At 38.9% G+C, this 17,147-nt stretch overlaps 2 protein-coding genes across 7 annotated transcripts in view; both read left to right on the forward strand.

The window, feature by feature from the left end:
• The window catches only part of nhsl1a (NHS-like 1a), a 59,387-nt gene extending 56,202 nt beyond the window's left edge, over nt 1–3,185 (forward strand). For all 6 annotated transcript variants that reach the window (XM_056767462.1, XM_056767460.1, XM_056767461.1 and 3 more), the window contains one exon: nt 1,408–3,185. In XM_056767462.1, the coding sequence (XP_056623440.1) occupies nt 1,408–2,005 (598 nt within the window). In that variant the 3' untranslated portion in view covers nt 2,006–3,185. The remainder of the gene's footprint in view (nt 1–1,407) is intronic.
• Nucleotides 3,186–9,457: 6,272 nt separating this feature from the next.
• LOC130436843 (organic anion transporter 3) lies at nt 9,458–17,025 on the forward strand. The gene is made up of 10 exons (XM_056767826.1): nt 9,458–9,932; nt 10,036–10,133; nt 10,211–10,365; nt 11,148–11,316; nt 11,390–11,492; nt 12,000–12,130; nt 12,746–12,963; nt 13,097–13,205; nt 14,662–14,892; nt 15,453–17,025. The coding sequence occupies exons 1-10, from the start codon at nt 9,705–9,707 to the stop codon at nt 15,559–15,561; spliced, it is 1,551 nt and encodes a 516-aa protein (XP_056623804.1). The 5' UTR covers nt 9,458–9,704; the 3' UTR covers nt 15,562–17,025.
• The last annotated feature ends 122 nt before the right edge of the window (nt 17,026–17,147 follow it).

Genomic DNA, 17,147 nt, shown 5'->3' on the forward strand with positions numbered 1-17,147 from the left:
TCCAATTTCAGGTGTGGATTGGCAAGTAACCAAGTCATTGGCTGGTGTTGTGTCCCTGTAGTTTGTTAGGGTCAGACTACTCCCATAATCCAGTAGTTCCCTTAAAATAAATGATGCTCTTTATATGCCCTCTAATCCCCTAAATACATACAGCTCTACCTTTATGATGTATGATGATTTATCTATGTCTGTTTATTTTAATCTAAAAAAAGGGAAAAGCAGACGATAATATTTTTACTCCAAATGTCTTTTCTAAACAGTTCTGGGCTGCCATTGGCTATAGTATTTGTTTTCCCCACTACCGTACGCAATAGTGCGCCAAAACTGTGTGGCTACAAACATTGTTTCTAATATCTTTAATTACATTCAGGAAGAGGAAGAAATTTGCACATAACAGGGTTTTGTCATTTTAATTTTTAGATGAACTATCTCTTTAAGTTCCCAGTTCTTAGGGACTTAACTAAAGAGCACATGATGCGGTTTTATTTTTAGGGCTTTTATCATCATTAATTTGTGTGAATTAAAGTTTAATGTTTAGAAAGAGCAGCCATTAAAATTTTCCAGGCGTGATGGTCTGAGCTCTTTGGGGAATATGGTAGTAGTAGATGTACAATAATTGAAATGTTAATGTACATGTAGAGTTATATTTGTAGAATGTTAAAAAGATCTGTTACATCTCCTACAAGACATTCAAACACTTTGTTTTAATTTTTAACAAGAGCTAATGGCGTCCATGGTATTTTTACGAATTCTGACCTCCAGAAGCAATAAAAATACCACGACCAGATTCTGACCTGCCAACACTTAACATTAGTAAAGATACTGTGATATTCCTTGTGCTGCTACATCAGCAACTTCTTGTTATCTCACCATACATGAACCAGTACCCTCAGATGTTCCTATAGACGTGTCTTCTTAACAACATAAACAAACGTTACTGTGCATGCACATTTTTGTGACATCCACTTTAACAAATCATTTATTAAATACAGTACAACAACTATACAGAAAAATTATAATTCAAATTATTATTAACATAAATTAAATAAAATAGTTATATTATTAGACACCATCCTGCTTTCCTGTAGCTCAGTGGTTAGAGCATGGTGCTAACAATGGCAAGGTCATGGATTCGATCCCATGAGGTTGCACATACTAAGAAACAAAATGTATAGGATAATGCAACGTAAGTCGCTTTTAAGCGTCTGCCAAATGCATAAAATGTAAAAATGTAACACACTAGCCAAAGACAAACCGGAAGTTAACTGGGGGTCAGGCACGCGCGTCCGATGAAATGGTATATAACAATCACAATCCTTCATTGACTTATAGATAATAAAATACCACACATGCTCATTCTCCTGAAGTGGTAAATCATCATCTAAAAACCAGTTTTGTAATCCACAGGTCAAAGAGGAAGGTTCTGGGCCGTGGCGACTCTGAGGAGGATCGCAGTCGTAATATCACCCCCTCCCCGCCTATTACCCCAACCGGCTCCTGTCCCAGCCTGCCCTCCTTGCCTCGACAGACTAGCTCCATTCAGCGCAACCTGCGTCGGTCGTCCACCAGCAACGACAGCTTCAAAGCTTTGCTGCTCAAGAAGGGCAGTCGCTCCGAGTCGAGCTTCCGCATGTCAGCTTCTGAGATTCTCAAATGCACAGACCCCCGTGTTCAAAGGGCTCCCGAGTCCCCACAATCTGATGGCCTGTGTACCTCTCCTACACGCACCAGGAGGGCGGCAGAGGAATGGGCACGTACTGAAGGTACCCTTCACCGTCTGTCCACCGGACAAACATGCTTGAAATACGGGCGCTCGCGCACACCGCCCTCAGCGGCCAGTAGCCGGTACAACACCCGCAGTCACATTCCCAATAGGCCAATGACTGCCATCTCTGAAAGAGAGGGAGAGGTGGCAGAGTCCCAGGACTGCTGCATTGGTTTCAATAGTTCTTTCACGCTGCCGCTGTCCTCCAGCGGTACAGTCTGCGCTCAACGCAGCACTTAATAATCCAGCCTTCTATTAAACTGTGGATTTTACATGCACCAATGGCTCGTAAGAGCACCCGTTCAATACAAAGACCACTTAAAGGTCGAAGCTTGACTGGAGGACAATGCTTGTGCTGGCCAAATGTGGCATCAAAGGATTTCATAAAAGCGAAAGAATTGGGGAACGCAACTTAAGTTCACCTTTTTTTAAGTGAGTTTTATATTTCAAATATCTCTTTAGACACTTAACAGACTTGTTTTATTTGCAGGTAGGGAGTACGAGGGAGTAATTTTTCTTTTTTGGTGGAAAGTTGAAGGTAAACAGAATGGAATCATAATGTCATTGAGGGATTTTGTTAAGAGTGGTCAATGCTTAGACAATGGAAAAGACCTTACTAAACATAGCACTTAAAGAAACAGTTCACCCAAAAATAAGAGTGTGTTTTAATACATTTTATCAAAGATTCTTATTTAACTGATTTTTTTTATATTTCGAAGAAACGACATGAGGGTGAGTAAAAGATGACAGATGTTTCATTTTTGAATGAACTGTTCCTTAAAAATATGAATGTACTGTACATCCATATGACCATAGTTGCTGATGTCAAATACAAGTATGTCAAAACATGCAAGCAGTTTGAAGGGGACAGATGGCTGTAGGACAGAAGGAAGTCATGAGGGTTAGTTAAGTATGAGAATGTTCTTTTCTGTTGAATTGTGTCCAACAATCTTCAGTTTGCAAGATGGCCGTCACGTTTGTAACCAAGATGAGAGTATATTTAAATAGAATGTTATTCAGATAGTGCAAGACAATGTTTCTTTATCATAGCTGTGTACGTTTAGACAATAATAATAATAGTTCTCCATAATCTACCAGTGTAAATATTTTCAACCTTTACAGAAAGCCAAATATCAATTTTAGTGAGATACCAACCATTCTGTTCTATTTATAGAAACTAAAATCCTCTATTTACGTCTTTTTATTCCTGTAAATTCCTTGTCGCGCATTGCCCAGTATGAGAATTTGTAAATTTTTATGTTTCGTATTGCAAAAAAGAGGTACTGTTTGGTGTATTTACTACTTCCCATGTTAATCAACAACAACAGAATGGTAGTACAGAAATGGTGAAGCCCCTGGATAAAGGCCATGAGAGACATGAGGGTTTCAGTTAAACAAATAAAACATGGCATTAATCAAACTGAGCATCTTGTTGTGTGTTATTTTACCAAAATAGGTCATCCTGAATACTGTTAAGGTCATATCAGAAAGAAGTTTAAAACGGCGACCGGTACAGTAGGTTATGATACTCTGTTTACTGTGGCACTCCATTGACGTCATAAAGTTAATTACCAAGTCTTATTCTCATTATCCTTGCTGTGATTTATAGGGTGTAATCGATGCCAAGTTCTCATCTGACCAAATAAAGGACTAAATCTGCATGTTGCCCTAGAACAAAATCTACAAGGCCATCTTACATGTGCTTTTACCTCATATTTAAATAATTCTGGATCTGGATGCTAAATGATCAATATGTGTTCTATATTCTCAATATGTAGCAGCAATTGTAAGACACTTCTTTGTGTATTACATCATAACATCTTAAGTGAATATTTCAGCAGAAGGGGCGATGAAAGAATAACAATTGGTTTGCTTAATAAATAAGCACATTTATTAATATATATAAAGTATACTTTAAAATTTGTAAAGACAGCTGGGACGAGCAAGGCGGGACGAGAGCCATGAGGGAATGACGCGCGGCAGGTGACGCGAGTGATAATGAGTGTCAGCTGCGAGTTGAACCAGCTCTGCATCTCTCACGAAGGAGATCGGAAGCATAAAAGGACGCGCGGCAGAGTGTACGACGATAGAGAACCGGGCCCGGACATGTGTTAAGTTTGTGTTTATGTTCTTGGAGCCGGCAGTCGACCGTGAGGTGGCTGCCGGCCTTTTACTTCCGTGTTATTGCTTGTTTATTTTGATTAAAGTTTGTTTAATGTTCACCGAGCGGCATCGCTTTGCTGAAGAGTTCGGGCAGCATATACGAGGAACATGTGCCAGTGGTGGTGTTGCTGGAACGAGATGGATCGGCTGGGATGGAGAACTCGCTGCCGTGCTCCTCGGTCGAGTTGGGATGGCGGCCGTAGAAGAGGGACCGGAGGAGTTGTCGCCGTGTGCCGGAGCATGCTGCCGTCCACCGTGAAAAGGGGAGGGGCAGGGAACAGGAAACTCGCTGCCGACTACCCTCAGCCAGAAAGCCATCGCCAACCTCCAGGAGGCGGAGGATGATCGGGCCGTCCACCGAATGTCCAGCACCACCGCATAGCACCACGAGGAAGAGCCTCTCGGCTGGGCTAAGGACTGAACGACAGCGTGTCGGGGAACTCCTTGTGCTTCCGTCTCCTTTCTCCCATCTCGTCGGTGCATGCCCCCAGGCGGTACCCTCCGGCCTGTGAGGGAAGATGGGGGTATGTAACGAGGAAGGCGGGACGAGAGCGCTGAGGCGGGGCCGGTGGCATGAGTGATAGTGGGGATCAGCTGTGCGCACACCGGTCCCGCATCTCTCTGGGCGGAGATCGGGAGCATAAGAGGACGAGCGACAGGACCACGAACGAGAGAGGACCGGGCTCGGACATGTTTAGTTTGTATTTATGTTCTTATGGCCGGCAGTAAACCGTGAGGTGGCTGCCGGCCTTTTACTTCCGTGTTATGTTTGTTTATTTTGAATAAAGTTTCTTTGAATGTTCGCCAGTTCCCGCCTCCTACCTTCCCTACTGTGAACTTTGCTAATGCTGCATTGCGTATCTGCAAACATCAGTACCTGTAGGCTGTGGGCCAGTGAGTCAAAGACATGCCCCAGACATGTGACCCATTACGCAATTAAATCTCCTTTCAGATTCCACAGTCATAGTCTGGAGCCTTCACTTATGTAGGTGGATGTGGAGCAACTGAAACATGGAAGCTTACTCTAATATGTTTAATGCAACAAATATCTTCGTGATAAGAACAGATTCGCCATTGCTGAAGCCCTCAGTGCAACTGTATTGGTTGTATACACCTTAAAGGGCTGCTGCAACGATGTGTAATGCATTCTGACTTCTGTGCAATGTTAAACATGCTGGTGTCTTCACATGCTTAACATAGTGTACTTGTCAAAAAACGATCTGGGCGTATTACGTAGTATTTCTGTGCTCGATACACTCCCCCAGCGATCATACAGGTTTCGGAAGTTTTTTTTTAAACATATAAAACTGTTTTGTAACATTTTTCTTAGTCCATTATTGGACAATTCTCCCGAAAAACGTACCAACGTCAACGTGCCAGGATGGAGAGGAGCATGCGCAGACGTCACTTGCAATTATGTGCAGGAGAGAGCATATGTTCAGGTGTTTGTTTGTTCACTGCATTTGGGTGATGAATGTTATATAAACGGTGGATATAACGCTGGATTTGGAGATCGATTGAAACTGATATATGGAGCCGTCCCAGCACTTAAAGATGCTGGACATAAACGACATGTGGTTTTTCAATGCTCCAGACCAAGATGAGTGCAATTCTTAGCATTTCATAATTATGGTTTTAATATTTTGTAGCACCTAACCTCACCTTAAACCTAACCACCTCTCAGCCATTTAAAACAAAACATGCGAATAAAAGTGAAAATTAACTATTTGTCAGTTATGGAAACCCATAACCGAAATGTGACCTCTGCATTTAAACCATCCAGTGAGTAGTGAACACACGCAAAGCAGGTCGTGAACGCACACACCCGGATCAGTGGGCAGGAGGCGGGGTAAGGTTTCTCAAGGGCACGTCAGTCGCTACCTGCTGGCTTTGAGAATTGAACCTGTGACCTTCTGGATACGAGTCCAACTCTCTAACCACTAGGTCACAACTGCCGATATTTATTACACAGATATTTATTGCCAAAACTGACCCTAAGCATTACAAACTATTCTCAAACAACTCATATCGCAGGCCGTTTTGCACCAAAGCGGTATGATAACTTAACATGAAGATGCCGTCCGTGAAAGCACAAAGTCGGCATCTGTTCAAAAGATAAACCCGAACAGTCAGATGCAGTCGGTCGCGGCCTAGCGGGAGCCAATACCATATCACGTTCAAAGTCAACGAAATGCCACAAACGGTCACGAGACACGGTAGAGCCATTGGCATCGAAACTGACATAACTTTTCCTCAAGAGCCAATTAATTATATTTTCTGAGATTTTTGGCTGACGGTGATCGCTTTCGCATCTTTTCCTCATACAAATCGATCATTTCGCATTAGTGTCCTTGGACTATCTGTATTTTTGAACAACATTGTGACTGCTTCTATCTTGTGTTTTATATTATGATAAACAAACTGTTGCAATAATGCCAATAAACGCCGAAAAACACCACGAAAAATGCTGCCGATAAGCTAACGATTATCGTCTTGGTGTGTGACCAGAACTTTCATTTTATATGTTTGAGATTCATTTTACATCAAATCCGTGTCATGGTTTCCATGTCAAAACGATGTCATATTTACATCACATTGACATCAGGGATTTGTGTGTTTGATTGATATTTAAGGCAAAATATGAGTTAATTTTTCAGCCCGATTAAGTATAAGTAGCATTTTTTTTCTTAAATGGGGCCTCAAATAGTAGGTATTTGCAAGATCTCCTTTTAAAATGTGTTCCAATTGATGTTGGGCAATTGATGTTTAAAAGATGTAAACTTGACATCAAACATTGATGTGTAAAAATCATTGACACTTCATGTCTGAGGAAGAAATGCAGGCACCCCACAGATTTTTTAATCTGTTTTACATTTTGCTATACAACAGATCTAATGTCTATTCAAAGAGAGCTTTCTCTGCTGTTTAGCACTAAACCTGCAGATGGCGCTTTTCTAGTAGTGACGGGGTTCTTTTACTTATCCTACTTTATCCTAAAACAAACTGTGAACTCATGTCCAGCTCTTATTACGTTACTTTTTCAGGTGGGTTAATGTGTTAACATTCCATGAAATGGAAAACTTAAGTTATGTTAACACTTAGAAGAACATGCGTTATAATGAAAAATGACTTTGTGCAATGACTGTTTTTGGTACACATGCTACGACAAAAAACTGTCTGCAAATCTATAGCACATGTGCGATACAACTCTGCATGAGTGTGAGACACGGCCGCTTGTTTGTGTGAAGTGTGCTTATTGTAATGATTGTTTGTGTATGAGGTTAATCAATACCACACCGTTATTTTACTTGGAAGTTGCATTCAGGGTACGATTTGTGAAGAAAACGGCGGCGTGGCAGGAATGTTTTGGAAAGTTTCATGACAATAAATCTTGAATCCTTTTCTGTAGGGGACATATAGGGGAACCGATCATAAAACAGTTATTTAGAGAGTTTCTATATGGATTTCTGTGTTAGAGTGAAAATCTTATAATTTATGCAGTACTTTATAATGTCTTAAAACAAGTGATACAAGTTGCTCCTTCTTGATTCAGGTGCCAGTTACAACAGTCAAAACCAGCATTGTCAAATGCTGATATAAAAAAAGAATTCTCTTTTTCTCCGCTCTCAACGGGATGGGGGTATGAGATGCCAAAAGAACTGAATAGTAATTTATCTGTGCTCAGATTCTGAATAGGACGGATTGATATACATTATACATCTATCTTAATCCATCCATGTAGCCATATAGACATCATACACATGTATGACATAATCTTCTGTACATAAGAAGAATTCTAACTATTTCAACTTTGCTTTATGCACTGCAGTCCATTCAGGGATCCAGTTTACATCTGTATTATTTTAAGCTTGATGAATAAAACTTTTCTTACATTTTATTTGTGTGAATATTTTGGTGGTTTTGATGTGATTCTAATTTGCATTTTTTACCTGTTTTTGGCATCATTGTTTGAAGTCAAGCTGACGTTTTTGACGTCATTCTGATTTGCATTTTCAACCTGTTTTTTATGTCAATATTTTATGTCAATTTGAAGTCTTTTTAACATCAAGGTGCCCGCTGGGATGTACGAGAACGTTTGAAGAAATGTTTGAGAATCGCACTTACGAACAATCTGTATATTTAAGAACAATATGTGTATGTAAGAACAGTTTTCTGTACAGGTTCTGTACAAGGCAGAAAACAGACTGTTGCCTCTATAATTCTTAAAACTAGTGTGACCGATATCTCTGCAGCTCTGAAATCCATCTTTATACCAAATATACCAAAATGCTGTTTACTAATGTTTCTACAGACACTTCCTTCTTTGCTCTGTTTCACTGATATAGCTTAAAACGCACAATTGTATGTTCCCAGGAAGCCCCATCGAAGGGATTCACCTGAAAATGAAATGCTGTCACCGGTATACATTTTGTTGCTCTTCTGAATACAAAGATATTTGGAAGACTTTTTGTAACCAAACAGATCTGGGTCACCATAGACTTCCATAAAATTGTGGTAGTTAATGGTGTCCACATTCTTTAAAATATCTTCTTTTATTTTCAACAGAACAAAGATCTGAATACAGTTTTGAAACAACTTGAGGGTGGGTAAATGATGACATTTTTCATATTTTGGGTGAACTCTCCCTTTAAATGTGGTATTTGGAAGTATGAAATATTATATTGCAACCATAAAATGCCCTTTTAGTGTATTTTGAGCTCTTCTAAGCAGCAGGTCTGTAAGACTAGCTCACATCTATTGCTGGATGTTGTGATACTATATTTAAAATTCATCAAATTACATTTCCACGAATGAATATTCTTTGGACTGCAACGTAGTTACAACAAAAGGGAAAATCTGTCATTCTGAGTTGTATACAAGCATGAGAAATGACTAAACTAAACTGAGAGTTACCATTGCAATAAATATTGTGTTACTATTTGGTAAGAGTGCATTGCTATAGTTAAGCTGTATATAACTGTACTAATATAGAAAGAAAAGCAGCTATCATTTGTCATGTGATGTAGTTTATGTTAACTATTAAATTAATATCATCCAAAGAAACATTACATTTACGTTACATTTAGGCATTTGGCAGACGCTTTTATCCAAAGCCACTTACATTGCATTATCCTATACATTTTACATAGGTATTTGCAATCCCCTGGGATCGAACCAACAACCTTGCTCTTACCACTGAGGTAGGCTACAGGAAACATAAAAGATTCTGGATTGGGGGCATGTTTTTTTCAGTCACCTCTAAATTGGGGTCCAGTCAACGGTTCCCAACAACAGCTTAAAAAACATCAAAATTATGTTTTAATAAAAAAAATGTGCAATTCTGAAAAAATAGTCTACAATTCTGTGACATCAGGTTTAGATGTGTCGCGGGATAGAAAATCTTAATACATCTGTTTAAAAGCAACAGAATGATAGTTCCAGTTTCGCAATAATAAAACTGTTGCTTGGTCTGGTGGTTCTACGGTACAGTGATGGTGTATAGAACTTTGATACCTTGACCTGTTCACTATTGTAAAGTATGACCACAGCTGCTACCGTACCGACCACGTCGACCATTAGTGGCGGATTCCAACCAAAGGAAAGTTTAAACCCTCGACAATGTACATATTCATAATAACTTACTTGGACTAAAGAGGCGTCTTCATTCCTGACAGGGACATTTCCGTGTTACACATATTTTGAGATTACATCTAAAGATTTTAATTCAGAGAACCTCTTCACGGAGTGAAGTTAAGAGTTTGGACCAGCTGGCAGAATGAAGACGCGCGACGCTTGTTTATTTGTCGGTCCGCTACAAAGGCGCGTTTATTTAATCCTCGGTTTACCGATTTTCTTCACAGCCTTTACATTTTTCGTGGACGTGTTTACGATACACATTAATTCTTGCGATGACAATGTAGAAAGCAAGTATCAGAACCACACAGTTGACAGTAATGTTACCACGATCAGAAGTTGGACGGAGAATCGCAGCTACCTCGCTCGTGTGAGTAACGTCATGCACATTATTATTTGCATTTATAGCCGTATATTTAAAGCCCAACACGTTTAGGTTATCGGTGGGGTAACCTGTATTTATTTCACAACAGGGTCAAACGTGTCATGATTATCACTTTGAACACGGACAGGCTACTTATATGACTGGATTACTTATCGGATCTTTATTCGGTGGCGCTTTATCTGACAAGTGGGTGTTTGCTACTATATTACAATCTAGGAGTCAGTTGTAAAAACAACGTACCTGTAATTAATCTTTTCACTCAGGTATGGAAAGAAGTTTCTCCTCATATGCTGCTCAGCTGTCCATGCAGCTGCTACACTAGTCGTTGCGTTTCTGCCGTATGTGTCTGTGTATCTGACCGCGCGCTGCATCACTGGAGCAGCCAGTTGTGCCATTCACATTTGCACCTACAGTTTAGGTAAGGTTAACTCTTTTTTTTGCACCAAAACAACAACTAAGCGACTATGCAAGTTGTTATTTGCTCCATGATTGATTACTTTGACAAAAATCAATATTGAAGGGAGAGTTCACCCGTAAAATAAAATTCTGTACTCATCCTCCAGTTGTTCCAAATCTTTGTTTAGATGAACACAAAAGGAAATATTTGGAAGAATGCTTGTAACTAAACATTTCTTGGCCACCGTTGACTACCACAGTAGGAAAACATACAATGGTAGTCAAAGGTGTGCCAGAAATGTTTGCTTTCCTGCATTCTTGAAAATATCTTCTTTTGTGTTCAATGGAACAAAGACAAATTTTCCTACTCTGGTAGTCAATGACGGCTGAGAACGTTGGGTTACAAGCGTTCTTCCAAATATCTCTCTCTGTGTTCATCAGAACAAAGAAATGTGTACAGATTTGGAACACATCGATGGTTACTAAATGCTGACCACGTGGGCAGTGTTGGCCTGCTCACCGGGAGACTGCATTCATTCATTTATTTATTTATAAATTAGATATTATTTATTAGAATGATCTGACTCGTTGTATAAATACCATGCACTGTGCTGTGTTCTAACTTATCTGTTTTTCCTGTTTGCCCCGGTAAAGCTGCTTTGAAACAATACACATTGTGAAAAGCGCTATATAAATAAACTTGAATTGAATTGAATTGACAAAATTTTCATTTCTTATTGAACTGTTCGTTTGTTGTGTTTTTGCCTCATGAGGTCTGATACAGGTGCTCATGTGATTTCTCAGGTGTCGAATGGAGCTTGACGAAGTATCGAATCTGGCCAGCCACTGTATTTTCATTCACCTTCAGTGTTGGAATGATGGGACTGGCGGGCATCGCTTTTTTGACCAATGGCTGGATGCAGTTTCATCTGGCACTGGGCATACCTCAGATTATCTTCCTTCCTCTTTATTTGTTAGTAGAGCGATCACAAATCTCAAATACATCATAATGTAAAATTAAAACACTGACTTTTTGCAATGATCAGCTTTCTTCCAGAATCTCCTAGATGGCTTCTTCTAAATAAGAGACTGAAAACATTAGAGAGCTATGAAAACAGAAGTCCTGAGGACAAACACTATCTGGGAATGGTAAAACTCTGTCATAATATATAGAATATATAGAATACTAAAGGGTCCAGTGTATGAAATTTAGCGACATCTAGTGGTGAGGTTTCAAACCGCAACCAATGGCTCACTTCACCCCTCCCTTTGAAGCACTACGGTGCCTGACACAGAACTAAGATGTGTTTTCGCTTCTTTGCTGAAGGAGATAACGTGCACTGTAGAGCAGTTTGTCCATTTAGGGCTACTGTAGAAACAACATGGTGAATTCCATACAAAGAGGACCCGCGGTGTATGTAGATAGAAATAGCTCATTCTAAGGTAGTAAAGCTTCAGTATGTAAGGTCTATACACCTCTGAACACATAGTTATATATTATATTGGATTTCTGTCAATAGATACTTCAAAAAATTACGCATTGGATCTCTAAAAGTGGAGGGACATACTGCTTTACTGTAACATACAAGTATACATAATTAAGTATATATAGTCATATATACAGTATGTCTATTAAAGTGTTTATTTAATTGACAGCTTTTGGGCTCAATGGACAGCAAGAACCAGAAGTCCCACCCAGAGAAGATCTGCACTGAAACAAAGTCTCATTTCACCAACTTTAAATCGCCTACTATACTGCTGCGGCTGTTAATCATGAGTTACATTGGGTAGGAAGGTTTCATTATTACGGTTATGCTCACATTTCGAGAAAATGGTGTTTTATTAAACAGGTAGTTTACCTAAAAATGTGGTCATCATTTATTCACCCTGAAACTCACCCTGAAAAGTCATTTCAAACCTGTATGACTTTCTTTCTTCTGCAAAACACGAAAGAACATAATTTGAAGAATGTTGGTTGCCAAACAACATTGGCGCCCATTGACCTCAATTTTATGGACAAAAAACAACTGATACATTTCACAGAATTTAGTTTTTTGTTTTTCAACATTCCTAAGTATCATGTACAAGTGTGAATACATATTGACAGACGTTTTGGATGAACTGTCCGTTTAATTGATCATGTGCATAGCTCACGTGTGCTTTCTTTTGACCATCCTGGCCCATCTTCCACCGTGAGGAATGTCTTACATGAGTTGTTTCGCAAGCGTAGGTAGAGGTAAATAATTATGTAACTTTGTTACATAAAAAAACTTTTTCTGCAACTAGTTCTAATATTGTGAATGCATCAATATATTGTGGACATGTTCGAACAGTCGTTATTGGTGAACATTGACAGACTGTAAAATCCTCCCTAAAAGTGATTTTTCTAATTTTTTTTTCAGTTTTGCGTCTGCTCTAACGTATTATGGGATATGCTTCAGTGTGGGAAGTTTTGGAGTAAATATCTATCTGGCGCAGTTTTTCTCTGGACTATCGGAGTCTCCTTCTTTGCTTCTTCCATTTCTGTTGAAGCGATGGGGTCGCAGGCCATTTAGCATGGCCTCTCTGTTCCTCAGTGGTATTTCCTGTATGCTGTCCCTCCTCGTCTCCCAATTCTGTGGTAAGGAACACTGTAATACTGTAAGAGCACTCTGTGTGAATGATGATCAGATGACTTAAATCATAGTCCAGTCTACTTCAAGTCACAAAAACAAAACTTACTTCCCCTTCCCTCTCTCTCTCTCTCTGAACAGACATGCCTGAGCTTGTTATGACTCTGGCTTTGATTGGCAAGCTTTGTATGCAGTCTACCACGTGTGTCTCTTTGCTCTATGGCATTGAGCTGTTTCCAACTGTAATAAGGTACACACATGATGTCCAATGATCGGAGCCTCAGACACATTGTATATTTCGTGGCACTCACTCTCTTGTCATTTTAAACCTGTATGACTTATTTTCGTTTGCAGAACACATAAGATATTCTGAAGAATGGTTGTAACCAAACAACACATTGTACTACCAATGCAACTCAATGGAAACCACTGTTTATTCAGTTACCAGCATTCTTCCAAATATATTATTTAGTGTTCTGCAGACGAAAGATCAGATTTGGAATGACAAAGACGAATTTCCATTTTTGGGTGAACTATCCCTTTAAAGTAAAAATGTGCTGATTCATGATAAACAGTATAAAACTTGATTTCCTCCAGTTACATGATATTGCGTGTTGGTGTCAGTCGTGCATATTTAATCAAACAGAGCTGCAAGGTACAAAGCAATAAAAAAGATAAGCACACTTACTTAGATAGATTTTTTGGAAGAAATGATAAACACTTTAGCTTAAAGAGCTCTGCTTTATCAATGACTGGGTTTATACTACTGTAGGGCAGGGCTTTCCAAAGTAGGGATCGCAAGGCCGTGAAGGTGGGGTCGCTAGATTATTTCCATAAATCCTTTTTTTATTATTAGGAATAGCGTATTTAATCACTAAGTGTAACAAAACATAAACTAGAAGATAAGTTAAAAATAAAACCATTCAAATAAAAAGCCATCAGCCTTCGGAATTTGCTCCCCCTAGATAGTGACCCCTGGGGTGATTACGTCACATTAGCGACCGCATTAGGTTAGGTGCACCACGTTAAACATTCCCATAAGTGCATGCATATTATTTTTCAGGCTGTAAGTTTAGGATATTTTTAATTGTTCTAATGAAACGTTGGTTAATATTGACTAAAGATAGCGCTGGGAGGCCAGTGGAGGAGGGCAGACAAGTGCCGCAGGTACGAAAAGAGGCCAACGTTGCATAAAGTGGAGATTTACGCTTTTATCCAAAGCGACTTCATCGTGTTATCCTATACATTTATACTTAGGTATATGCAAACCCCTGGGATCAAACCCACGATCTTGCATGACAACACAATGCTCCTACCATTGAGCTACAGGAAAGCACCATCAGCACTTGAATCAGTTTGATGAAATTTGCTAATCTGTAGTAATAGTTTATGGTGTACGTATAACAACAAGTAAAATAATGAGCTAATAACTTTTAAGTCATATTACTGTGTTCTTTTGTATTGTCATTATGCCCGTGTTTGAATAGACCTAATAAGCAAAAGTGCACAGTTGCGCACAATGTTTATACACTTAAGCCACCTCCGCGGATAGTGGGGGTCTCAAGTCCCTGGCACTGTTAATTCAGGTTGAAAAGTTTGCGACCCCTGCTTTAGGGCACCGTAATCATGTTGTAAAAATCTAATATGGTAACAGCCCTGCCAAATGCATATAGTACATTTGAAGTCTCTTTCTCCCCTCCATGCAGGCAGAAGTGTGTTGGGCTTGTTAGTCTTTGTTACCGGGTGGCCTGTATTATAAATGCGTTGGTGGCCCCTGTGGGTGGGGTCCCTCTGCCAGCTATGATCTGTTACAGCAGCGGTCCCATCATTGGTGCGGCCCTCTGTCTGCTTCTCCCAGAGACAAGCGGCATCCCTTTACCAGATACAGTACAGGACTGTGAGAGGCAGCCCAGACTGAAGCTTGCATGCTGTGCACGGTAAGATCAATTTTATTCACCAAACTGTTTTACTGTACTTAAACCAGCTTTCTTGAAAACCAGTTGAAAAGACCAGTGATGTTTGATAGCCCCTTAAGGTGCTTTAGATTCTTACAAAATAGGTTTGACCTATGACATTACCATTAAATGGGCAGCTTGTTTTAGTAGATGATGTCCAGGCAAACACACGTAGACGTGATTTGAAATATGTTGAATTCCAAAGAGGTCAATGGGATAGTGTGTCAGACTACGAAGCTTGTATTAAAAACCCTGTAAGCAATGCAAGAGATGTACAATTTTTAAGTAAACAAACATGCTGTCTAGTATTTATAGGGGTAATGTTTTAAGAATCATGGGTCAAAACTTTATGTAGCCAAATGGTCAATATTACAAAGAAGGTCTAATGATTTACTCCCATTTTTTCTGCTTTGCTTAACAGTATCATGTGTCACGTGTGAAACATTTAATAACTGTTGTGACCTTTGACCCAAGTATACATTCCTATACTACATACTGCATGTGTGAATCAAATTAATGTAATGCTTTTGTTTTTATAACAGATGGCCCTTAATCTCCACACGAGAGACAGATGCTTCTTTTACCGAGGAGAAGGACACGCAGAGCCAGCTGGAATGTAGTCGTCTCTCAATACAGTTAGAAAACTGTTAACCTCTGTCTCTTTATTGCAGAATGTTAATTTATTTAGTTTTTTCTTTCTTTTTAGTCAAACATGAAATACAGTTGAAGTGAAGGTCTAAACAGGGTATGTTAGCATTTAATATTAGAATACAGTGTTAGACTGTATATGAGATATTTTAACCATAATGAATGTTGTACCTGGAGGATCATAGCAGACCATCTGCCAAAATGTCATATTTTATTGCCAGGGCCTACACGATGTCTTAAAACCTTCTGGGTTCTGCCAAAAGCACACACTTTTATGTTTTTTAAGATCCTCCTAGTTTTCTTGTATATTATGTTTTGTAAAGTTTTTTGTTGGTAGTTGTTTTTAAACAATTCAGAGAATGGATTTCCTGTTTTTGCCAAGCTCTTGTATTTTCTGAGGTTAAATTTTACTTTCATAAAAACACCAGGGGCAAAGTCTTACTATGTAGCAGAAAGCAGGTTGAATCATTTTGTTTTGATTAAATCTGCTTGAATGGATGCCATCCAACAATAACACGTGTGTATGAGGAATGAATTATTACTTACATTTTTATTATCACAGTTGATATATTCAGCGGTTCAATGATATTTACAGCATGAAATGTTTAGGTTTTTGAAAGACAATGATCTAGGCAGTTGTATAGTTGTATAGTGCAAAAAACACAAATTGTACATTAATGTTTTTAGTCAGTCCTCAAATATATATACATAATATCATAACTACGGCATTTTCATTATCGAACATTATACAGTATATGGCAACACAATGCGTTTAAGAATCAGGTGATGTAAACTATTGAACAATAGGCCCAGTGTTAATTGTTATCAGTATTTTTTAGTAATGTCCTTCAAATGCTATAATAATAATAATATACACCAATCATTCTGTCCAAAGCTTTACAAAACTTTGTATGTACAGTATACCTTTGCTGTCATACATGTGACCCTGCCTGTGAAAACCAGACTAAAGTCTCAAAATCTAACCATCAGTGTCTCATTAATTTCACTGTAATTTCAATGATTGACATGGTCTTACGCAGTCAAAGATATCAAGGTTATATTTTTACAGAATGTTTTTATAACGCATAGGATGATTTTATGTTAAAGTTGACGAAGTAATAACTTATTAAGATCCAAGTACATCACGTATATGCACGTTAAGAACGATAGCGCCTCCGGATCACAGATTAACTTTTCCCAAATGTGACAAATTTTCAGTTAAGACCTAATGCAAGAAAGAACATACAATTAAATGACATTCTGTGCAGACAGACATATGCAGACCTGTAAGGCAAAATCTATGATACAAAGTATAATTACACATTTTTGACAACATTGAACTTGATTTCCAAATAAAAACTGTCTTGAATGTTTAATAGAACTATTAGCTATAGCTCTTAATAGCAGCAAACATAAACTAGAGTAAAGGAGCTTCCTCTTTGATTGCTTGGCTATCCTATGACACCCAGTGGAAAAAGAGGGTATAGTTTCTGCTCTCCTGTAACCATCGGTAGAATCTCACTTTCACATAAATGGCTGCTTAGAATGAGTTAGAAGCTTTTTCTTTTCATTCAAGAACAAGTTACATC

The sequence above is a fragment of the Triplophysa dalaica genome, chromosome 15, assembly GCF_015846415.1.
Source record: "Triplophysa dalaica isolate WHDGS20190420 chromosome 15, ASM1584641v1, whole genome shotgun sequence".
Lineage (NCBI taxonomy): Eukaryota > Metazoa > Chordata > Actinopteri > Cypriniformes > Nemacheilidae > Triplophysa > Triplophysa dalaica.

What these genes read in the sequence shown, in the direction of transcription:
- LOC130436843 (XM_056767826.1), top strand. Translation starts at nt 9,705, where the DNA reads ATGAAGACGCGCGACGCTTGTTTATTTGTCGGTCCGCTACAAAGGCGC. An exon ending in CATTTGCACCTACAGTTTAG is followed by an intron (nt 10,366 to 11,147) that starts GTAAGGTTAACT and finishes GTGATTTCTCAG; the next exon opens with GTGTCGAATGGAGCTTGACG. An exon ending in ACAAACACTATCTGGGAATG is followed by an intron (nt 11,493 to 11,999) that starts GTAAAACTCTGT and finishes TTTAATTGACAG; the next exon opens with CTTTTGGGCTCAATGGACAG.